This window comes from Cuculus canorus, chromosome 1 (assembly GCF_017976375.1).
Source record: "Cuculus canorus isolate bCucCan1 chromosome 1, bCucCan1.pri, whole genome shotgun sequence".
NCBI classification, from domain to species: domain Eukaryota; kingdom Metazoa; phylum Chordata; class Aves; order Cuculiformes; family Cuculidae; genus Cuculus; species Cuculus canorus.
In genome coordinates, this window is record NC_071401.1 from 179763499 (window position 1) to 179789826 (window position 26328).

Consider the following 26328-nt stretch of genomic DNA (forward strand, 5'->3'; position numbering starts at 1 on the left):
GCATTCACAGTAGGAAAGCAGAAAATATACATCTCATTTCTTCACACGTCAAGTCATGTTTAGAAAACCTATTCATAACTTCTATCAACACACTTGACAGACCACAAAGCAAGACTGACAGCAAGCATGTGGAGAGAACTGCAGTAAGACGGAAGTTGGAATAACAAATAGCAACTGCTCAAGCCTTATAAATCAAATTGCAATATATATCAATGAGGTCAAACTAGTAAACATCAGATTAGACTCTGTGACTAAATTTATTGTTCACATTGACCTTCCGTATAAAGCAAAGGAAATTTATGTGCACAGAGACTGCAAGTCTAGGTACAAAAGGCCAAAGACTTATGACATGAGCCCCTAGACACTTTTGAAATTAACATATATGTGCCCTATTTTGCAGCTGAAGAGGCCTGGAAGTGAAGAAAGAAAAAAGGAGCAAGCTTACAATGTAGGCTGAAAGAGCAACAGATGATTTAAGATATTTCATCTATTGCTTTAGTAAGACTAAAACATCTAGTACTGTGTTGAGGAAGAAAAGGAAATCTTGAAATGGTTTCCAATGTGAAAAATATATCTTTACAGTTACAAATCAACAGAAGAAATTAAGAAATCAGAATGATAAAAAGATAGTTAGAACTTAAACATGTTCAACATGAACAATTGCTGAACTATTCATCTCATAATATTTCAACTCTGAATGCAGAAAAAAAATACAGTGAAGTCTAGTTTAGAGTACTATCAGTTATATTACTATGGAAACAAAAAACTACACACCGAAGGAAAATAAAATTAACCATATATCTTACATGAAAATACATATTTTCTATTCAGTTGATACTCTGAATGTGGCTCCTATAACTAGCTGTCTCTACCGGCTGCTCTGAATTAAATCATAACATCAAGAAAAACAGGCGCAATCTAACCAACTTTTCCAACAGTATTTACAATTTGTACTCTCAACAGTCCTTTCCTTTTAACTTAGCTTCCTCTGAATTCACAATCCAAAATTCACAAATTAAGGAAATTTCACCAGAGCCTCAGATTTGTACAGTGTATCATTCTAATACACTGGAGCATTGCGGAAGTGTAATCCATGTCCAAATCTAATTAAAGCAATATCAATTATATACTTAACACTAAGCTCTTCTTTTCTTTTAAGAGTAAATATCATATACTTACTACAAACTTTTAAAAAGTAAATACACATTTGGCAATGAACACAAAACTGCAATTGACCTTTACCTTAACATTGGGGTTTTTTAAGGCAAATCCTCTGTACCATCCTGTGAAGAAAGGACATTTTGTTTCTTAAAGTATGCAAATCATTTCCATATGTAAAACAGATTTCATCTTTCCCTTTTTCACACATATGACAGTTACACGGTGCTGTCAGACTGCACTCATTTGAAAGATTTTCCATACAATGAAAGGTATTTTGCTTAAACCAGCTCATATTCAGATGACCTAATTCGCACAATTTCAGGAATTACTCTTTAACTCTGCATCCCCGTTTCTAACAATGTAACCCAGGTATATTTGGCATTAGCCACCACACCAAGCAAAAGTGAAATGGTTTCATATTCACTATAAACATTTACAAATAATTTTTGGACTTCACATTCTAAATCTATCAACCATATTACTATATAAAATTCATAATATATCCAAACCAAAGAACAGATCTTATGCCTCCAGTAAGAAAATGTCTTACAAGATTCACAGTATATAATCTTGATATGAAACAAAACCAATACCTATATAAACCTAAATGATCAAAAAATCACATTGACAGATAAGAGGTAATGTATTAAGGAGACAGATTACAAAAAACCAACTTTTTTTGTCTTGCACTAGCAATAGGCATTTGCTGAAATTATATTAGTATTCTCTACCTCAGAACAGAGGCAGAAGAGAACGTTTACGCTGCTGCAATATTTAAACTTATGACTTTGAATTCATTTGAAAGGGTCTTGTCAGCAGCCTGATTTCCCTTGGAAATACTTTGAAAGCAGAAGAATCACAATGAGAACACTTTTTTTGCTGTTAACCTCTATGAATGTTTACTAAACACAGCAATTAAGAGTGAACTGCAAATTAATTATTATAAGGGTTAGAGCTCATTGGAATTGTGAAAAAATTGAAGAGGCCAGACTGTATTATATTATTTACTTCAAAAAATGTGTTAATTTAAGAAAATAAATTAGTAATGAGGTTCAAATCAACAGTGTACAAAACTTCATTATCACTAGAATTCCAGCCTGTGAACTCACCATCACATTTCTCTAATATCTGAACGGTGTCTCCAATCTCCAGTGATAGGCCATGTGGGACTGTCCCTCGAAAACCAGCTATTACTGAAAAAGATAAGAAGTTTCAATTACTTACAATATTCAAATATAAATTATTAACTCTCTTGTGCACAAAAATAGTGTATTAACAGGGGGAGTTAAACATTAAAACAACCAGACTTATTGAAATTTAACAAGCTATAGAAAGAATCAGAAATTAAACCACTTCTATGAGCAGAAAATTTAAAACACGGGACTTGGAAAAAAGCTGAAACACTTACAGACCTACTACACAACAATAGAAAGTTTGCACCAGAGAACACTGTTAGCTAGACCACAACTACCCTGAAGGACAGAAACTCTTTTATTCCAAATGCTCACAGTAACACATTTCAGACCTCAGCAGTCTGCAAGCTCAAAAGTGTGAATGTTTTGGTTGCCATCTATGCCACCCACATGTAGCAAAAAGAAAACCTTATTTCACATGTGCTTAATAGATCCTATAGACCCAACACTCCATATAACCCCAAGTGTGAGGAAACTCTTGGGGATGGAGACCAGTACAGCATGCTGTTCATTAAAATACTTTAAGAGCACACAGAGTCTCTCTCTGTTGCTTCCCTGAAGCCCAGGTCTCAGGCTGGTACAAGAGCTCCAAAAATGGGCTTCCCTCCCTGGAGATAAAACATGCCTCTGGAAAAAATGCGTCCACCAGAGCAGCGATGTTCCCAAATACTTAAAATGGTCAAATTTGAAGGCTTACAATATTAGTGCTAAAAGAATTGCCTGCTAGTTTTTTCACTCAGAACCAGAATACAATACTCAAAAGCCACTCAAAAACGCTCATTCCTACAAATGCCAAAAATCCATTAACGTGCTAAATAGCATGATAGCTAGAGAGCAACTCAGCTATTCAACACTGTGCATACTCTATTAGAAATTCTTAATTAAATTATTGCCTAATTCAGGCCATTAGGCCAAGCAATAATGATTTTGATTCTTTATATTGTAAATTTCTTCTGGAGCTTAATTTTGAAGTTGAAGAGGAAAATACCCTTCTACCAATATCAGCAGAGCACAACGCACAAAATTACTTAGTGGCCTACCAGCAATCTTGTCGCTATCAAATTTCCATCCATCTATATAGGGAACCCCAAATCTCACCACAAAGTAAAAAAAACCCACCAACTCAGAGACATGAGAACAAATCTTCACATGTAAAAGCCAAAAGGAAACCCCATGGGTACAGATATGCATATAAATACTTTTCTATTAAAGTACTTGAAAGGTTTAGAGTCACAACAATTCATTTTAGCAGCTCTTCCCTGCTGTCGGAGGTCTCCCCCACAACAAGCAGAGAACATGCTCAAACACAATATAACCTGTCATCCACCACCTGTGCTTGTCACAGTGTTCATCAAAGGAGCAGGAGAGACTAGCTGTCAGCAACCACGTTTACTGAAAATTCATTTAAGAATCTTTGCCAGAAAGTTTCAGATTTCAAGACTAAACCACAGGTTATGGTTTATAGTATAGGATGGCTGGTATAAAAATGTATAAAAGGTAAATTTTTGTCAAATCATTTTTCTTAATCTGAAGGCTTCAAATCTCACAGAATTCAATCATCTCTAAATTGTCACTTTGCATAACCCACAGTCCTTTTATTTATCCCTTTGAAAAAAGTCCGTGAGATTACGCACTTGGTCAGTCCCTAAGAGTCTGATATAACATGGGACCAGTATTTGAAGCACTGAGCTTTTTTTTCTTCTCCAAGGCATGTATATTGAATTATACACTTCATTTTGGTGCTCCTCCTGCTCTCCAAGTTATTTACACTGATCTAAAATACCCTGAGATAAGCATTATGAAATAAAAGACATACTTTGGTTCCCCACCACAATCACGTCACCATTCTTCAAGAGGACAAGTTGCAAGACAGCACATACACATCAAAAAAATTTGCTTAAGAGATGAAAAAAGATAATTTTTCAATTATTTCATATACAAAGATCTAAAAATTAAAACAGCTTATTAACTATAAACAGATTAAAATAAAAACAAAAGTCTCAGAATATCTATACAACGTATATCTAAATTACTCTGTGGCACTGGAATGACAAAGCCATTCTAGTCACCTTTCTAGCTTGCAAGAAAAAAAATCCTGAATTATGAAGCCTGCCAAAATAGCAAATACAGTCATAGAAATAAAATCAAGGAATTAATAGAAGAAGCATGCAAAACCAAACCAAACCAAACCAAACCGCGTGTGTTATTACATTTGTGAGACGTCTTATTTTTAAACTCCATGAGATAAAAAGAATTACAGTAATTTTCTCCTTAACAGCCAATATATCCTGTCATATTGTTATGATCTGACTTTGCTGTGACATTCCATTTTTATTTAGTTACTAGATCTGTTAAAAATTTCTTAGTTTTTTTTAAGAGAAGTTTCCAAGAAAACTTCTAGGACAAAAAAACATTGAAATCTGACACGGTACAGAAAATAGCTAGAATTCATTTTAGAGCACATATAGAAGAAAAAAAAAGATGTACCTTGAAATATCTTCTAGAAGGATAACCTGCAGAGTACCAGAAAAAGAAAGAAAGAAACGAGGGCATCACCTGTACCACCGAGCCAGCACATTCCCCCAGTCCACTCGCAAAATTCTGGCTGGGTTCTTTTGGAGGTCTCGCAGTGAGGTCAGGCTCAAAACAGACACCCTCTGGTCTTAAGCAATGTCATTCAAAACAAAAGAAGGTCTACTGCAGAGCAGCAGAGAATTTAATGCAAGGTACAGGAATCCACAGGCAAACTTCTAATCACACAAATATCTACCTTGCTAACTTTTCTACTAATAAAGTAATGTTACAGAACAGGGACCAAGACAGAAAGCGGCTACACGTCTTTTTAGTTTATCTGTGTGGTATATACATAAATAGACTACAGGGAGGGTAACGAAGTCATGGAAAGAGGCAGTTGCATTTCTACCAGAGAAGACCCCAGGGTTCAGCAACTCAGCTAGGACACAGGGTTCTCAACAAAGCCATGATAGAAATATGATATATTCTTGCCCCCTTCCTTCAACGAGCACATTGTTTTGCAGCACTTTGCAGACGCTCCTTAATTCTTTCTCCTGGTAGGTAGTAAGCATATAATTAATTGCTGTGCACTGACTGTGAGTTAACAGCGAGTTCTCAGCCTACCTCAAGAACAATATGCGTCTATCATGCTTATAGACATGGATTTTACATATAACATATAATCCATTGAGCCATGTGCATTAAATATGCAGCATTTTCATTCTTATAATGACAGCAGTGGGTGGGGTTATCACCTTCTGTCACTTCCTTGCAACCGGATAGTTTAGACCTTGGAAAAGGAGGCTAGATAACAGTACATATACAGCTTAGCTACAGGTATCTGCAGTCTTTCCAGATGTGCTGTCCATATGCATCTCCCCAGGAAGCCTGGTATCAAAAGCACCTATATCTAGATAGATATTTTTCATCACTGCAGTACCTGAAGGTCATATAAATGTCCTGTTTGTGTCTCAAGCAAAGGCGTAGTGATTGATGCCGTCTTCAATCACCTGTCAGCCAGAGGAAAAATATGGAACTCCACAGTAAATGTTTGTAGGATATATTCTCAGAAATGGTTTAGAAACTGACTTCAAACACAGCAGATAGCTGGCATTATTAAATATTTCCTTGCTGCTAAAGGGTACTCAGAGGATAAGAAAGCAAGACAACAACTCAGGACTTAAAAACCTAATCATACAGAAGGTGAAATCGTATGGTGAGAACTAGTGATATGCAATATTAAAGCAGCTTTGAGTTTAATGGCAAGCTTAAAATTTTTAGAGTATTGTAGGTGCAGTGACTCTCAAGCTATGAAACAATCCATTCTGTGTGAACTATGGAGAGATAATCAGAAAGAGAAACTGTATGAGATAACCAGTTAACCTACGTGTCTCTGATTCCTGATAATCAAAACTGCTAATATTTTCTTAATATTCTCCTTCTATATTTCAATAGGACAGTCAGCTTGATTAAGAATGTGACATAAGACCTTACAAGACATCTTTTCTATGTGTTTCATGAAGTTTTTCACTACAAGGAAAGAGGTTTCCAATCCTTAACTTAATCAGACTGGCACTGCAATTAGGAAAAAAAGAAAGAGAAGGAATAATCTAATGGAGCTCTTATGTTCACCTTCTCAAAAGAAATTTCATCTTTCCACTCTCATCCAGATTGCTGCCTGTCTGTGCTCACTGTAGGACATTTTACATATGCAAGCACCTGGCTTATAAAAAGGTCAATCCAAGAACAGGTCATAATTAAAGCCTAAACTAAGGGGTTTTTCTGGTGTGGGAACTCACCTTGTGCTCATCTAGAGCCCAGACAGCACTGCAGTTCTAAAAAGTTAAACAAGACTCTTTTTCTACTTGCAAGCAATGCTTTCGCATCTTACATGTGGGTTAGGGCTATAAGGATGCATTTGAGACTCACCGAGAGCACAACGGATTTCAGGGATGGCTTGACTTTTTTTTTATATGATGGAAAGGTCTCCCCACAAAGCGTGTAATGCAACATGGTGCTCAAGATGCTCCCCCTCCAAGTTAAAATTAAGCTCAACATTACAAAGGGAGACACGTGAAATACACCACTGCTCCTGGTTTATCAGCAGGAGGTACTCCCCTACATATGAAAGAATCAATAGTAGTAGAGGCAATATTGACAGCATCTACTAATACCTCATAACTGAGCATTTGTACTACCATAGCAGACTCAGGTCTTGCATAAGAAAAAACAGCATTTAAACTGACGAAAGAGGGGTGCAAGGATGTGAGATAGAAAAATTTAAATAATTACTTTAATATTCACATGGCCATATTGTGCATGCTAAATGCTGTAGTAAAAAGTTAAACAGCTAAACAACCTAAGGCATGATGCCCCAGCTACCAGGGACGGCGTAGGAACCAGAGAGAATTGTGGTAAAAACACACTGGAAAAAGATTTGGAGGGCAGGAACACCATGTCACAGGGACTGATTTTGACGGGGAGCAAGATGCTGTGGTAGAAAAGGAAGTGATAAGCTCGTAACAGGGCTGGGTGGCGCACTTCAAAAGTTTTGCTTGGGGTTAAGTTCTTAACATTTTTATGCCTGAAATAACTGCAGATGTGCACATAAGAATTAATGAGGCAGACACTGTTGTTTCTTTCCTCCTAACAGATGACCAGAAGCTATCATTGATTCCAGATATTATCTGCTATAATTGAAATTAGGTCCCCTCTGTGGCAAAAACAATTTTAAAAGTTTTCGTTCTGGACATAAAGCACCATTCGTTCACCTGATCGAGATATTCAGGTACAACTATCTTAAGCGGTTTCTTTTGTATTCACCAGTTGAACAAAATAATCAGAAAAGCTGTACTAATTGAAATTGGGGAGCTTCTAACGTTGAACAAATGGCTTTGAGTTTAGTTAAAATAATAATTCACTGTTGCATATTTTATTTATGATGAAAAATTGAGGTTATTTTTTTAGCTGATGAGTAATGATGTATAGATATTATCTTCAAAGAAGGCTCTCATTCAGTGGTCTTTATTGCAGAAATGTGAAAAACTATCCTTTGATACATACTTACGGATAGTAAATATAACAGATATCTGGCACCATAAGCAGCTGCAGAAAATGCAACATTAGAGAGAGTACATCATCAGGACAACCATTAAAAAACAATAACAACAATTAGCCCATCCACACTACCCAGGATATTGTTTGCAAACTCATTTTTGAAGTTACTCACCACTGGCAAGCAATGCAAGCACTCAGCAACAGAGCCCTCAGTATTTTGTGGCACAGGGATCTTCTGAGCTAGACATGGCATTTCTGTGTTCAACAACCATTAATGATTTTTTCTTCTATGAATTTGGCTAACCAAGCTTTACCTGCATCACAGTGTCAGTGTCCTCAAACTCACACTAAGCTTTCCAGCTTAAATATATTTCACAGAAAAAGGAAATTGCCATGTGTTTTACAATGCCACTTAAAACTTCGTTTCATGTCAATGTTCTTGTGGGGAAGTTTGAATAAGTGATCTCTGGTCACCTTCTCTGCACCTTAGCTGTACCTTTTCTAGGATGAAGCTTTTTCTTCTCAATAGAGGGTAAAGAACCTCTTTAGATTTCAAAATAGACAGAATTTGTAGAAGCAGAAACAGACAAACATACAACTTTGCTAATGCAGAATGGCCAAACCTCACTGTATAAGGCCATCACGTGCAATGAGCTTTGCCTACATATGTATTGATCTGGATGTAGATGCATAATAGCATAGCTACATGCTCATGCTTCTAATACATGAGTTAATTCAGGCATCTGTTCAGTAATGCACTCTGTTGCCTACAGATACCCTAGGAGGCTTGCTGCAAACCAAAACCAAGCTAATGACAGTGACACAAAAGCAGAAGGGGGGGGGGGGGGGGGGGGATGGGCAGAAATCAATCTAATCTCCTTTCAATGAACACTGTATATATGAATGTTAGTTTAAACAACAGAAGTGATCCTTAAATCTCTTGCAGATTACTAAGGATAAACACTCTCAAATTCATATTCAAATGAAAGAATGTATGTTCTCTCGCCTGTATATGTACTTATAGGCACACCACAATGAAAAGGACCTAATGCATAGCTCAGATGATGACAGTCCAAGACTCCTGAGCCACGTTTGGCTTTTGAACATCTCAATAGCTGCTCACATGCAGCAGTCAATTGTTCTTAAGACGCGTGTTCGCATGCAATTTTCCTAAGAAGAACATTTATTGAACAGTTATTCATGAGAATACCTCAAGGCACTTCAATAATCAAAAAAGTTTGTATCAATGTCCAAGCTTTGAAAATACTATATAAAGTAGAATATGTGTATGTACATCTGTCCTTCGCTTCCCTTGGAATTCCTATTGCTAATGGTACCTGCTACCTATACAGACAAGCAAATGCCAAGTCTGAAATATACAAAAGACAGAGCTGCAGCAGAACGTATTCCCTCTGGTGCTGGTCTCAACATTAGAATTCAGCAAGGTAATCACTTTCAAATCTCCAATTACAGTGTTGCCAAAACCCATAGGACTATTCTAACACAGATAACCAGTTTAGCGTGACTGTCTAAATGCTTGTCAAGCTCTTCTCATCCTGTATCTCAGCTACATGAAGAAGCCTAAGCATCTCTATGATAATAGCTTCATCAGTTCCCCCAACACCTGCAAACATTTTTGCTATCTTTCCTTTGGGTAGCCTAGTTATTATGTGATATATCTTAGGAAAAAGAAATAAATTAACAAGTGATGGCTTCCTGAGGCACATATTCGCTGTTGAACGGCTGCCAATCTAGAACACCAAAACTGAAGTAATTTAGCACGTGCCATTAGGGTCCCTGTCCTTGCAGGTACAAGATTTCACTGATTGTATTGTTTCTTCTATCAAATAGCTAGTTAAGCCCTTTATATTTCTTGAACTCCTGCTGCATCTTGTTATGTCTACATCTTGTCCCCGCTAAGAGTGATTTCTTATTTGCATTAATTGTGGAACCAGGAGTTTAAAAGTAAAAAGAAAAGAAAACAAACAGGTCTTTACAAGTCTATAAAATGTAGAACACCTTAGAGACTATGAATAGATGATACAACTCTCCCTAGAACTGGCTCTGGAGTCGTCTCCTCTACAGGCGCCTCCTCTATCTGGACTCGATGGTCCAGTGGGTCCTTTCCAACCTGGTGATTCTATGATTCTACGATACAGAGAAGGAATGTCATCTCAAGTGCTGTCAGATGCATCATAGTCAAAGGAGAGGTGGATTCAGTACAGTCAGCTGTAGATTTCATGCATTCAATAAAAACATAATAGAGGAACCAGACTACATGCAGTCCAACCAGCCGGTCTCTCGGTTCTCTAATGCAGACCTACAGATGCAGTACCAATGCACTAAAAGTGCCATTTTGTACAGTAAGTGTAGATTGTCATCTTCCTTCATTATTTGGAAATGGCAACAGCTTAAAAATACATCTAGGGCAAAGGAGAAAGTGGGGAAAAAGTAGACTATCATTATCTATGAGAACAACCTTCTTCAGTTAAAAATAACTATGCTATTCATGAAGACTTTTATCAAGACTAAGTATTTCCAAAAGTTATATGCATTTTCAAGCTTCATTATGTAAGTGCTTTAATTTTTAATACCATGATCAAGCAAAAGGGTTATTGCTATTTAACTTGAAAAAATATTCAGGTTTTGTTCCTAGCCTTTGGAGAACCAAAGTTTCTGACTAAAAACACCACCACATTTTTTTGTAACTTCCGGTAAATGTCAGGTATGGTAAAGAACAGAGATCAAGGTATTTGTAGCACAAAAGCATCATCTGAAGTCCACTGAACCCAACAAATCCCTGTGACCGCTGACATCAGACCTCATGACAACTCTTCAGTGTATTTTGGACCTCAAATCCTGAGGTGGTGGAAAAACCTCCAAGAAGTTAAATTTAAGAGACAAAGTTCTACATTTCAAATCCAGATCTATGGTGATACTTTTGTACACGCCGGGAGGTTCGCTGGCTACCTGTCATATCCTTATACAGCCAGCAGAAACTGAATGGGGAAACTAGATGCCTCACATAATTATCGACACAGGAGATAGCTCCCAGAAAACACTTCACTTTTAGAGAATAATACAAAGGTGATTATTTTGAAGTAGGCCTTGACTAGATGAGTATGTCCTTACAATTTCATGCTGACTTAATGTGAGAACACTGGGTATGGTCCAAAGTCTAATGACCTCACATTTCCCCATTCTCTTCTTTCCTCCCCAAAACCATTATAACACAACATGCTGCTCTACACTTGAGGGCATAATTTCACAGTCTTTAACAAACTGCAAGCAGCACCATGCAAACCCAAGCTCAGAAGAGCTGTCGTCTTGTGAACTGTAAAGAAAACAAGACCGCTGTGCAAGCTGCAGTATTACTCTTCACAAACTATTAAAGCCACCCAAGAGGAACACAGTTAGACAGCAGCACAGTAGCTGAGAAACTCCATGTGTTTGGTATCAAACAATTTGGCAAGTGAGACTGGTTTCCCCTTAGTATTTCACTGTTTACTCCCAGACAAGTAATAAATAGCATTAAAAGAAGCCAAGAAAAGCAGAGCACAAGTTTTCTTCAGTAATACAAAAGAGACAGAGCACCCATCTCCCACAGTTAGATTCTTTTAACAGACAGGTCCATTAAATAATCTTATAATTGAAACACTGTCCAGTGTTCTTCTATGTCCTTTGGAAAAGCAGAGTCCAGCTCTGTACTTGATCTGCCAATGGTGAAAGACAATAAAACAACAACACTGGAAAACCAATAAAACTCAAACACACACAAAAAAACCCCACAAACAAACAAACTAAAAAAAACCCAAAAAACCATCCTGAAACTTTCAATGCCATTACTTTTCTGTTTGACTGGTATTGTTATACTTCAGATGAGTTTTAGTCTCCTAGTAATCTGTATTTCACTGTCACTCAACCATGTCATCATAAGTTTATTTTAAAAACTTCCAGTTTACCACTAAGAGTTCTGTTTATTTTGACTTTAACGTACCTGTAATGTTCTCTCTAGTATTTTATAATTCAAGAAATTATTCTGCTTTTGTAAGATAATAGCCTTAACAACATTGCTACTTAACAACACATATTTATTACATCAAATTTTTGCTGCACATCAAAAATTACTGGAATATGGTTTTAATCATGAATAGTCATTTCTTCAGTAATCAAACAAAAACCCTACCAACTTAAGCAATAATCTATGCAATTTAGCTAACATTAAAAACAAACCGCAATTGTAAGCCTTTATAGTCTGTCCTACAGGTCAGCCAATTCTCGGTAGATACAAACTCAGTATCAGAAAACCTTCTGAAAGACAGGACAGTTTGACAAGGAGTGCAACTAAGACAGCAATTACAAATCACTTACAAGTACCCTGTCACAAGTTTTTTATCTTAAATGAGGCAGAACTTTCTTGATCCAGTGTAACTGAGAGGCGTTTCAGACATACTGGAATACAGCTATTAAGACTAGTAAAGCAAAACTACTTTCTCCTGAGAAAATCCTCAGAGACTGGTGAACGCAAGTCTAAACATCCCACTCTGGTTTTAATCTGGTTTATTAGGTTTAATGGTTAGAAATATCCACTGCACTTTTCAGTCTGATTTCATTAGTTGATCCAGGAGAATTCAGTGTATTTACCCCTGCAGAGTTTCATCACTAATCTGTAATCTCCATGAAGTTACAACTTCAGAGATATTTAATGTAATCCCACAAGTATCTTAAACATCTGACCAAACAGATATGTAACAAGTGCATACACTTTTTTCCTAATCGAAGCTCTCAAAAATAAGAAAAAAAAAAAGCTACCTGGATGTACACTTCTAATGCTATCCCTTGAAAAATCAGAACCTTCACATGCTGTTCATCTTGCTTAGGAACTGTGCTTGTTACTCCAAAATCAAGAGCAAAGATAGTTCATGTTCAGTTTGTGGCAGTTTGTGAGAGTACACATGAGCATTAGAAAAATTTATCTGGAAAGTAAATGCAACCAATTAGGATACTGAAGCTTGCTGACAAGAGGGTGACTGTTCTGTTTGATGTGATTGGAGGAAGAAAGCATATGAGCAAAGAGGCCTCTTTAAACATTTACATTATAATTCATTACTGCATCACAACATTTATTTTTTTCTGTACAAGTACGCTGAGAGACAAGATGATTCTTCGTTTTTTAACAAAATGGGAGAGTCCCTAAAAAACCTGCCATTGTAACATCTGTCTCCTCATCCTTCCCTCTAGATTTGGCATGGAGGCTTAGGAGTACATTTGGATGCCACTGGACTGGGAAAGCGTGGAAAACAGTGATGCATTTCTGAGAAAGTAGTACTGGGACACACGCGTTATCATTCTGCACCATTAAATACTTCCCAGTGAAACTAGTCAAGATCTGGAGAAGAGTCCCAAGCAAACCAGACACAGGAACTTCTAGTATTAAGGAGTTTTCCAATCCTTCTCCAGATAAAACAACTTACAGGACTCTTTCCTAAAACTCTTTAAAAAACCCACAAGTAGCAAAACCTGTATTTTTTAGAAAAATGAGCTGAGACAGGTAGAAAGACTTGTGTCATCCCAGTGTCTCCCAGCAGGCTAGGAACAAAGCTGAAATAAACTGACTCAAATCAAGCAGATATCCACTTGGCTGTCATCCATACTATTAAGCCACATCACATATCTGTTTTGAACTGAACTGAGGTATAAAACTCAGATGTAAAGGGGAAAAAGCTCCAAATTTAGAATCATAGAACCACTAGGTTGGAAAGGACCCACTGGATCATTGAGTCCAATCATTCTTAACAATCCCTAAACCATGCCCCTCAGCACCTCATCCACCCATCCCTTAAACACCTCCAGGGAAGGTGACTCCACCACTTCCCTGGGCAGCCTCTGCCAGTGCCCAATGACCCCTTCCATGAAAAATTTTTTCTTGACGTCCAGCCTGAACCTCCCCTGGTGGAGCTTGAGGCCATTCCCCCTTGTCCTGTCCCCTGTCACTTGGGAGAAGAGGCCAGCTCACTCATCTCCACAACCCTCCTTTCAGGTAGTTGTAGGGAGTAATAAGGTCTCCCCTCAGCCTCCTCTTCTCCAGGCTAAACAACCCCAGCTCTCTCAGCCACTCCTTGTAGGACTTGTTCTCCAGCCCCCTCACCAGCTTCGTTGCTCTTCTCTGCACACGCTCCAGAGCCTCAGCATCCTTCTTGTGGTGAGGGGCCCAGAACACAGTATTCGAGGTGCGGTCTCACCAGTGCCAAGTCCAGGGCCAGAATCACCTCCCAGGACCTGCTGGTCATGCCATTTCTGATACAAGCCAAGATGCCATTGGCCTTCTTGGCCACCTGGGCACACTGCTGGCTCATATTCAGTCGGCTGTCAACCAACACCCCCAGGTCCTTCTCCTCTAGGCAGCTTTCTAGCCAGACTTCCCATAGTCTGTAGCACTGCATAGGGTTGTTGTGCCCCAAGTGCAGGACCCGGCATTTGGCCTTGTTGAACCTCATGCCATTGGTCTCAGCCCAGTGGTCCAGCCTGTTCAGATCCCTTTGCAGAGCCTCCCTACATCCCTCAACTTCACTTGAAAGGGGCATGGACAAAGCAGGGAATGAAGAGAAATGAAATTCAAGCCAAAACCAGCAGCAAAGCAGAGCAGAGCCTCCTCTCAGGAGGCTGCTGCCCTGGAAGGGATCACTCCCAGGGAGGGAGAGCAATCAAACAGCATCCCCTAGGTCTAGACTTGGCCACAGTGCCACAATTCATATCACACATAGACAATATAATTAGTACGCTAATTTTACACCATTCATCCTCTTAAAATGCTCCCCCCAAGTTACTAGCCTCCTGGGGATCCAGACAGACTAACAAAGACCTCCTGGGATTTATCCAACATCTGAGGAAAGGAGAGGACAAAGTTGTTCCCTCCCGTGCTGGAAAAGCTCTTCTGAAACAAACACGTGAAACTTGAGCAGAAGACCCATTGCAGAGAGATTCTAAAAATAAGGAAATTTTACGATAACAAACATTTGCTAAGTGATAAACCACAGTGATCACACCTTTGGTTGTTATGCATATGGTTAAACAGTTATTTGGTCAGGTAGTGGAGTGGAACAAATTATTTCCATTGCGCAGCCATTAAAAATTTTATTATTAACATCTGCTTTCCAAATTTTTTTTTTTTGCCTCTTGTTTGAACACTCTTACAAAGGGCATATTAATTCAGAAACTAATTGGCAGGAACAAATCACTCAGACCTTACCACTGTCAATTATAAAATCAAAACAATAATTACATTTGTGGCTATACCATAAAGTATCTTGTCAGTGTTCCATGGTTAACTCACAAAATTGCACAGAGAAAGCGAAGACACATTGCTGCAAATTATCCTGGGAATTCCTTATATGAGGTTTTCCTCTCTGCTACAAACACTAACATCTCATAAAGCAATTTATTCCTTAAATAAATGTCAATAAAAATCATTTACCACAATTCAATATCTAGTTTTCTTCTTTCGAGTCACAACTGTACGGTGCTGTAGGAGGAAAGCAGTACCGTGCAACAGAAATGACTGTGCTCAGGAATCCAGTGCACAAAAACTAGTGAAAAAACCACAGTTCCCACCAATCTAGCTTAAGGAAAATTGTCTTTATAAGAGTCTGGCAATAATGTTACTCATAGAAGCAGGAGCAAGATCCATCAAGAAGATAAGTCAGAGTTTTTATCTCCATCAAGGGGACCATTTCTACCCTGCCCTACACTATATCTCAAAGGTCAATGTTTCAGATAACAGCTGTAGCTGCCACCATTACAATAAACAAGTAAACAAAAAGATTACATTTAAGGTATAAGTAAAACTCTGCTTAATCAGAGTTAATCTGTGGAAAGTGGCACAGGAAAACAAATGCATAATTTCAAAGCTGCAAAGTGTATATAAAACCAATTGTCTGGCAATCAAAAGTCTGGCCACTACCAAAACGCACAGTGAAGCCCCGGCTTGCACATAATTCTCTTCCACATTTCTGGAATAAATGGAACAAGAATCAGAACAGGTCTAGTTAGAGGAAGACAGAGGCATGCATCATCTTCCGCTGCAGTAAAGAACTGAGCTTGTAAAAGGGATCTATCTTATAAGATATTACAGAGGTATGGAAATCACAAGCAATATGGGAAAACGAACATGGAATTATATCCCCTTCTCCTCAAAGTATAACAAGTTCAAGAAATGAATGGTCTAGCAGCAAGTTTGAAAGTAACTAAATAATATTTTCACAAAGGCACAATTCAGTTATGGAACATCACTGCCATAAAACGCTGTGAAGATCAAAACCAGAAGTTTTAAAGAAGTGTTTTATATATATAGGAGGACTGAAGTACAACAATCTTAATGCATCCTTTATCTTTGGAAGTCTATAAAAAATATGGTTAGATCTATACTTTCTGTATTTCTTACACGCTTTCCTTAGAGGATTACTGGACAGGTAAGAGACATTTGTGGCTTGATTCAGTGTGACAGTTGTTCAGTTCCTATACTCCACCAGGGAGTTTCTGATATCAACTTCAGGTTAAGCATTGAAAATCAGTAAACTACACTACCATCGGAGTCCAAAGATGTTTTTAAAACTGACCAAAACAAGCTCTCAGAACTGATAATATTAACATTGTTTGCTATGTCTACTATACAGAGATGACAACTTCTTAAACAAAAGACTTTCCAAAACCACTGAAAAGCATCAGCTGCCAAAAGCCAAGGCATATGCTGGATCTGAAGACAGCTAAGGACAAACCTACTTTAAACCCAACAGTAACCTCCTTTAGACTTATCTGGCTTCAAAACAGGTGTACGACTTCTGCATTATTCCCTTTGCCACTCTCAAGAAAATAATTTGCCCAAGACCTCTCAACTCAAGTAGTTGAGATATCAACCCACATACAGAATCAACGGGAGCACCATGCAGGAATAAACACTGTTTAGGATTTGATTCAGTAGCAGGCCTAATCCTACACACTAATTAAAATTATTACAGGTGTGTAGATGATTGATAACACAGCTAGCCTGGGTGTACTGTTCCTAACAGCAAACTGAAGACACAAAATCAAGGAAAATCATATTTTATATTATAGGAAAGCATTTGCAACCTGATACACAGTCAAAATCAGGGAGGAAGAGGAAAATAACAGGCTGAGAAGCAACGTTGCAAGCATTGATAATCTTCCTAAACAATTTAAATATAGCATATTCAACTCACTTATAAAAAACATGCGGCTTGTTAACTCTAAAATCACCATCCCAATTAAAAGGAATCCCTTTTCCATTTCACTAGGATTAACTGAAAGGTCAGCCGATAATCACTGCTGGGCTCGCACTGAAATTCATTCGTTCCAACCAGCAGCAATGTTAATGGATATGATAATTACACTCACTGGTGGTTGGGTTACTTGTGGTGCCAGAAAGAGATACTATTATGTGACCAACATAATCCTACCTAATCCTTGAAGGCTTGCATGTATACCACTCAAGTGTCACAGATGGGAAATTACATAGGAGCAACGTCAGTGAATTAGTGTGTTACAACTTTTCATACTTGTTTTCTAAAATGTACAGAAAGTAGACTATTTTATGCTTTCCGCATAAACGAACTTGAAGAGTCAAATTAGCTGAAATAGAACATCCTTGTTCGAGTACATCTTGTGGAATTTGCAGCTTTTCATCTAGATTAGACGGGAAAAGAAATAAAGTACAAATTTTATTTGGAAATATTCTTATCAACACTTCACCTTTTCTGAGAAAGTTAGCATACTAATTATGGTCTGCCCTATTGTTTCTATTTTACTGCTTCAATTCCTTCCTTTCCTTTTTTATTTTTAAGGATTTTAAGGCCTGAAAAAAATCATCAACATTAGTAAGTAGTAAACAACAACCAGTAAAAGGAGTGATCAAGCAGTGATGGATGAATTGGAATTAAAAATTAACCTGAAGATTTCTTTAATTTATGCCTTTGTAAAAGCAGCACAGTAGTTTTCAGGACACAGAAAGGGCCTGATAGTAAGTGTGGAGATTGGTCCCCATTACACCAAAAACCTAAACTGATTAATGAAATTATTTAAATGTAAGTCAAGTACAGGTCAAATCAAGACTAAAATATCATCTTAATGATTCAGCCTTGCACCTTGCTTTGCCCAGGCAGGCTTTTGAGCTATGAACATACTCAATCGGGACTAGAGATTTACATAAAATACTCAGAGTTGACCTGGTTTCATCAACATTATCCCTACTTAAAACTTGTACAGCTAGGAATGGAAAGCAGAACTAGGTGATAGGACAATGGTGTTCTGGCTTTTATATTTTAGGGTAGGGTTTTTTTTTCTTTTAATAGCTATTAACAGACATTTACTTTATTCCAAAAGTAATGAAAAATCGAAAGGTCTCTAGTTTTAGCAACACAAAAACTAATGAAAGAGAGCAGAGCAAAAGGTGGGCCAATTCATATACCTGTATTTTATCTCATCCCTCCTAAATTTAGGGTAGTAGTGAATGAGAAAGATGCTTTCTAGTTTTGACTCCTCTCATTAAAAAAGGACCCTTTCCATCTCTGGAAGTATATCTTTTGTGATTTAGAATTTCATACTTAATTCCAATTTTTTTGACTATAAAATTATTAATACACAGGAGCTGATAATTTATGCTTTTCAAAACTATAGATCATTCATACTTTACAACACAAGGCCCTTGCAGAATTACACATGCCAATTCCTAGAGAAGTAGCTTCAAGTAGCAGCAAAGAGGCAGAACAGCCACTAATACACCTGTGTCTCAGCAGACTAACTCATGCCTACTCACCACATAAAGGTATCACTCTTAATTTTGGTATCTAAGAGAGGTCTTCCAGAGCCACTTCAGCATCTCTGCAAGACACTACATTCTGCCATACAGCGGAGAATATCCAAGTGTCAAAGTGGCTGTGGTTCTTGTATGTGGGTTTTGCTTTTCTCACCTTTCTTAGTTTAACTAAGACGGGAAAAGCAAAGACGCTATCAGAGTCTGTCATAGCTGTGGTGACAAAAAGAATACTCTGGCAATGACATGCAAAATTTGGGCACAGGACAAGTGTTTCCAGTTGGATTTGCCATGGAATTCATAACATAAAGTTGACTGCCACACAGACGAGGTGAAATGAACCTGCAGCTGCAATGTTTTCCCTGATATAAGTTAGAAACTTAAAACCACCAGAACGAGACAGTACTCTCTTAAATAATAGTTTTAAAAAACACATTGAACAAAACAAAACAAAAAACCAACTATCCTCAAATAAAAAAAAAATCCAGACAAGAAAAAACAAGAACCAGTAGAGAAAACTGAATCAAGGACTTAAGCAAAGGCTTACAATGAGAAACAGCGTATGATTTCCAGAAAGACAAAAGTAGTAATGTAAACCTAAGCACCAAAACTAGTGTAGCCTGCAACACAGAATTCACTGGAATTCTTAATCTTGTAATGAGACTCTAAAGTAGGTCACAGTAAGCTTAAAATTTGACAGAAAGCAAAGACTAAGGGGTAATAGTATGCAAATCACCTTCCTTGCAAAGTTGATACTTCTTTCCCTTCCTTCACCATGATTTTGACAAAGTCTGAACTGCAAAAGGATCCACTGTCTCTACAAACAAGGGACTATTTCTGTACACACCCTTTAAAATAGGTATTAATAATAAACCATGTGCTTTTAGACCACTTTTAACTGATCTACAATTCTTTCAGTATTTATTTTAAGTAGTGATTTGTAGCTGCTCAGTATTATCTTAAATGCTATGATTAGAACATATTAAGGAGATTGAATATATTATATAAAATCGTAGTTCAAAATATACACATATTTATAAACTTAAAAAGCAAATTATAGCATCAGAACTCAGGCTTAATGGAGAAGTTAATCTAACTTTTGCACAGAAATTCCAATTCCAATACTTGTGCAAGGAAAAGTGGAAAATACCATAGTAATTTCCTCGTGACCAACACTTTGAAGTAAAATTTATTTAACCATCTATCTTAACGTTCTGCACATCCTGAAAACTCTAAAACAGAAAAAGTGACCTACAAGTGAAAAAAGTCTGCAGAGTCTTTGGCTTCCTTACATCACAAACTGCAATCACGACTTCCAGTACTTAATGCACTTAACTATTACTAAATTAAATAATTAAGTGGAATTTGTCTCTTCCCTGTATTCAATGAGTTAATTTGGACATTCATAATATTAGAACTCCAAAACAGCTCTTTTTCTGTCCAAGGGAAGGCCAACATATGTGTATAAAATTCTTCATCATAAATAAAACTCTTGGAAGTGCCTCACAAATCCAGAGACTTTGTTTCCACCTCAGTGTTTTGGATTTCACCCTGGGAAGAGCATTACCCTCATTATATTATCATTTAAAAGGAAGATGCTACTACACCAACACTGCATTCATCATAGTATTTTAATGTTATTCCAGATTATTATAGCCAGGAAATAATCTACCTAACTCCAGCCAGGCAGCTTTTTTTTTTTTTTTTAATTGTTTCTCTTATTTCTTTACACCGCTGTTAAAAACAACACTTTCAGACTCAAGTACTGCATACTTACGGGGCTTTGATATAAAAAGGAAAACCAATAATGGTTGCAGCAGGAAAAATTATACTGGATATAACAGTGACTACATGAAAGCATATGTCTTAAAATTTGTGGTTTGTTCTCTGCATTTTGAGAGCCACAGTATGAAACGCACTTCTACTGTCAATATACGGTAATGTTTTCAGATGTCTGCTTTAGAATTAAGGTAGCTGTAAGGGAATGTTCCAAACTCGAAACTTCCTTAAGGTGCCAGAACCTACTAACACTGTTTAATGAGGCTTTAAATATTCAGTAAATCAATTGCAATGGTTTAGAGTATCTAACCACGCCCAGATTATATCATGAGTGTTTTCTTCATTCCTAAGAGGCTGGTGACATACTAGGCAAGCGGAGTTCGGGTGTGGAATGGGAATCAAGGATCATGGAACTTTAATGACTGCTATCTGTGGAAACCAGACCAATTCTGTCGTAAAGGGGAAAACCTTCATGACAGAACTATTTTTGTCATTATTAATGTAGATTCACGCAAATCTTTATCTCAGGTGTAAGTGATTTGGAAGACGCAGCAAAAGAAGTGAAAGAAGAGGAAATCATAGAAAGGTTCCAGAGGAGAGAAAAAGATGGGAGTTTATTCCCCTAACTTCCTAACTAGGTAACTCCTTGGAGGACAAAGAGAGTGAGTCAACAGTTGAAAGTTAATGTGATGTGATGTAGGGGTAAATATAAGAATGAGCCTTTCAAAGACTCCCATGTAAGCAAAAGAAGGCAATCACTAGAGAAGTTAAAAAGGAAAGGTGAGGTGCTGAATTCAGAGATGCAAAAAAAAGCAGTCAGTTGTTGGCTTCTAAGACCTCTTTATTCATCAGCAAGTATTAATGTTTTGGTTTCTTTTCATGATGTGGTCATTCTTCCTCAGAGAACTGCAATAAGACCAGAAGAGTTATTCCGTGTCACCTATTAAACAAGTAGCAGATTGCTATGATTTCTGGATTACATAGACCATTTCAAAGGTGAATGACCTCTCTGACTAGCCATCGGCATCCTTTCTTATTTCAGAGCATTATTTATTTCTCTTTTTCAGGCCCAGGCCCCAAAAAAGACAGTCACCATTTCATATTTGACAGCTAAAGACTTAAATATGAAGTGACTTGATAATAATTACCGCACATGAAAGCCTCAATGTTGTGATTTATCACAACAAAAGCACTGCAATAAACAAAAAAAAAATGGACCGACACCACAAATGTTTGCAACTGCTGATAGTCCATGAACTGGCTAGTTTACAGTTGTACAAAGCCAAAATTTAAGGGAAAACAACACAGTAGACTACAGAGTCTGTATTTACAAAAGTGGATGAATTAAGATGATTAATTAACATTCTGATGTGTCAAGAGAAAGTAAAATGTCAGGGCAAGTGCAGCGTAGATAAAAAATTTAAACGGTAAGAAAAAATGTTTTTAGAAAAAACTAATTAGCAGCCAATTTATCACATTGCAACTACCAACGGATTTAACATCCCGAGGGGGTTTCTGACAAGCTAGGAGGGGAAAATTAAGGAAATCCTGTGAAAGAGATCTAGGGCAGCATTCTAGGTCAGTATGCCAAGAGAAGCGGTACTGCAGAGGGCTGGGCAGCAGAGGCACTGCAATCTCACAGCTGCCAATGGGTGTTGCTATGGGCACAAATCCCACAAAGGAAGTAAGATAGGAATCAGCTCTTTCAGCAAGCTGACCTCAGTGGCAGAACAATCCATCCCGTCTTCTGGGATTCGTTCAAGCTGACCACACGGCATTAGATTTCCCCCATAGGCTCATTTTCCCAACCACGGCTGCAATACAAGTATTATTTTTTGAGGAAGACTTCTATAAGTCACAGATATACTGTGATAAACATGGACTTTTATCCTTCAGCTTCAAGAAAAGCTGTAGCTGAGATTCTGTCCCACATGAGCAGGAATGTGCTTGTCGATTCCTATGAAGTGCTGTTTTTTTAGCTCATCGGTGCCACCAGCCTGGAGGTGGAGTAGAGCTCCACTTTGATTACTTGACCCCATCATCACGAACCTCCTGCTCTCTATCCTCAGCAGTTACAAGGCTCCTCTGTCCTACTCCAATACTAGCAGTGGCACACAGCCATCTCCCTTCAGTACAGGCAATTACAAAAGTATTCCAGAAAGATAGCCAAGGTAACTTATGTAACTGGCTTTTATCACTCCAGGATACATGGAGGGAAAAAAGAGAAAACTAACAAAAAAAACTCCAGCAATCAACTTGACCTGCCCGCCAGAAGATTTGCATTAATGTCTCAGTCCCAAAGGATGACAATGTGTTTCTTCAATTACCTCTCCCACTCCCTTTTCTAAGCATGTGTTAAATAATTTTGTCACGTTACACTATATTTTAAACTCCAGATGACTGAATCAATTATGCTACCATAAATATAACTGTCAAAGTCAGCTAGGCAATCCCAAACAGTTTTTTCCAAACTAAAAAATTGCTATTTACCCTGGGGATCAGGCCAGACATGCCAAAGTAAATTACAAATATCTGTATCCCAGAATAAACTTCCCAGCAACATCCAAACTAGCAATTACAAAATAGTTAACTACTTCATTTTGATGGACAACCATCAACTAGAACCCTCAAATGTATTTATCACCGCAATAAGCCTTCAGTTAAACTAGTCCAAAGAAATGGTTCTAATATTTAGAAAATGCTAGTCAACAGAACAATAGTCATAGCACAGGAGCTGAAAGTGGAAGAGCTCTAAAAGCTAGGGAAGGAAAAACAAGAATCTGAATCAATCTCAGGAGTAGCTGCTCATTCATTTAAATGAAGCTCAACGTGTTTGTTTATCCAGAAATCTAGTTTGAACAGCTAGTCCAAAAAGTGCATCCCTAAACCCATTATTTTTTTCATTCCTCTAACAGACTTGAAACAAAGCATCATTCTTGGTTACTATGCCTAGAACAAACAGGCATGATCATTACTGGTGGAATTCAAATCCACAGTCAAAGCAGCCTATGTGAGATCAAAGTACTAAAAGTAGCAAATGAATAAAGCATTTAATACTTTCAAATGAGTTTATCAGTATTTTTTTTCTATTACACTTGTGGCTTACATATACATGAAATCTGTGACTACTGTTTTCCACACAGTTGTATTATTTTTGAACAAACCTCAAACATTCTCAGAGTTAGCCAAATAAGTTGAAGTAAGAGACATAAACATGAAGATACCATAGGCAAAACAATGGATTTTTCTTCCTGATTTCCAGCTTTGGCACATTCATTAGTCTCTCCATTTAGTTTTGACACGACACCCAGGACTAATCTTCCAGTTCCAGAGAGTCAAGTGAAAGATCAAAAGTGTGTCTACACAAAAATGAAGAGAAGTCTGAAAGTTACTTGCTTGTATCTTTTGACAGAAACAGGAGTGGATTACATATTTTGTATTTCATAGCATATAAACAATAGGCACTAAATGTAAGTATACAGATGTACATCTCTTCACTCTTGCGCTTGAAGATGGCAGTCTGAATGGAGTATATGGGCCATTCCTTCCGAAAGCCCAACTGCATTATCCACTGAGTCTCTGCACACTCAGCATTGCTGCCACTGGTGCTCACCTGTTCCAGAAGCAAAGTTCCCATAAAACAGAACTTAAAAGGCTTCTTCTAATCCTTCCTTGCTAAGCTGACCAGAGTATTCACGGCAAATTCCTACTTCAAACACCTTACATACCCTGCAGTTACTAGTAAAACCAAGGTGCAGCTACTGAGGTTGTTACCTCATCCATTTATCCATTATCCTCATATCCATTTAATGCTTTTGGGAGCAACAAATTGGGGAATTCCTCACCTTAGTAACTACCTTGTTAATGAAACACAAAAGTTCTTTCACTGCATAACAAAAAAAAAACAAGAAATGAAAGAGAGACAGAAATCTGAACTATTCCACTGCATCATTCTTCTCAAGTCTCAAAATACCCCAACTTCCTTAAGAAAGACAGAAATTTGAGGTATGGCAAGAGAACACCATTAAGAACAACTAAGCAGCATAAAAATTCCTTAAAATAGGCACCTATGATGTATTCCAGAAACCACACACCTCACTGTACACACTATACATCTCTATTATAGCAACTTACACACCTGGTACAAACACCTATCAAACATACATATTGAATTTTCCTTCAGCAAGAGTTAAGAGAGAAAAACTAGGAGATACAAAGCAGAGCTCAACAAGTGGAAAGACCAGTCTATGCACTTAATATTAACAACTAACAAAGGAACAAAAGCAGATATTGCCTATTGGGCAACACACAGGAGGAGCCGGAAGCTACAGTGCTGCTAGAAAGCTATGATCTGGTTGCCATTACTGAAACTTGGTGGGACGAATCCAATGATTGGAGCATGGCTCTCGATGGCTACAGGCTGCTCAGAAGGAACAGACAAGGAAGGAGAGGTGGAGGAATTGCCCTTTGTATCAGAAAATGGATAGAGTGTAAAGAGCTGTCTTTGAGGAGTAGCCACGAACAGGTCAAAAGCTTATGGGTCAGAATAAAAGACCAAGGCAACAAAAGGAACCTTGTGGTTGATGTATACTAGAGGCCACCTGATCAAGGAGAGCCTACCGATGAAGCCTTATTCCTCCAGCTACAGGAGGCTTCATACTCACAAACTCTCTTACCTTTGACACAGTCCCCCACAACACCCATCTCTCTAAATGGGAGAGATATGGCTTTGATGGGTGGACTGTTCAGTGGATAAGAAATTGGTTAGAGGGTCACATTCAGAGAGTAGTTCTCAATGGCTCGATGTCCACGTGGACATCCATGATAAGTGGTGTCCCTCAGGGATCCATATTGGGACTTCTGCTGCTTAATATCTTTATCAGTGATATAGACAGTGAGATTGAGAGCACCCTCAGAAAATTTGCAGATTACACCAAGCTGAGTGGTTCACTCATTGGAAGGACGGGATATCATCCAGAGGGACCTGGACAGGCTGGCGAAGTGGGACTGTTCGAACCTCATGACATTCAACAAGGCCAAGTGCAAGGTCCTACACCTGAGCCAGGGCAATCTGCAGTTTCAATACAGGATGGGGGATGATGTGATTGAGAGAAACCCTGCAGAGAAGGATGTGGGGGTGCTGGTTGATGAGAAGCTCAACATTAGCTGTCAACGTGCACTCACAGCCCAGAAGCCCAACCTTATCCTGGACTGCATCAAAAGAAGCGTGGCCAGCAGGTCAAGGGAGGTGACTCTGCCCCTCTAGTCCTTTCTTGTGAGACCCCACCTGGAGTGCTGTGTCCAGTTCCGGAATCTTTAACATAAGAAGGATATGGAACTACTGGAACGGTTCCAGAGGAGGGCTACAAGTATGATCAGAGGGCTGGAGCATCCCTGCTATGAGGACAGGCTGAGAGAGTTGAGGTTGCTCAGCGTGGAGAAAGCTTCAAGACCTTCCAGTACCTGAAGGGGGCTACAAGAAAGCCAAGGACAGACTTTCCACGAGGGCATGTAGTGATAGGACAAGAGAGAACGGCTATAAATTCGAGGGGGGAAGATTTAGACTAGAAACTAGAAAAAAATTCTTAATGATGAAGGTGGTGAGACACTGGAACAGGTTGCCCAGAAAAGCTATGGATGCCCCATCCCTGGAGGTGTTCAATGGGAGAAAACGCATGAAAAGAGCACCCATCCCTCAAAAATAATCAGAACCAAAATGTCAAATGTATACAGTGAGAGGAAGGCAGAAGGCCCTTCATTTTTGCTCTCATCAGACACAAATATTCTTATCATTTTGGC

The 26328-nt window shown here is 38.2% G+C and overlaps 1 protein-coding gene across 4 annotated transcripts in view; it reads right to left on the bottom strand.

Annotated features, from left to right (window-relative positions):
• The window catches only part of DOCK4 (dedicator of cytokinesis 4), a 248507-nt gene that overhangs the window by 160038 nt on the left and 62141 nt on the right, over positions 1–26328 (bottom strand). For all 4 annotated transcript variants that reach the window (XM_054056438.1, XM_054056437.1, XM_054056436.1 and 1 more), the window contains exons 2-3: positions 2271–2354; positions 1243–1283 (exon numbers count right to left, since the gene is read on the bottom strand). In XM_054056438.1, the coding sequence (XP_053912413.1) occupies positions 1243–1283; positions 2271–2354 (125 nt within the window). The remainder of the gene's footprint in view (positions 1–1242; positions 1284–2270; positions 2355–26328) is intronic.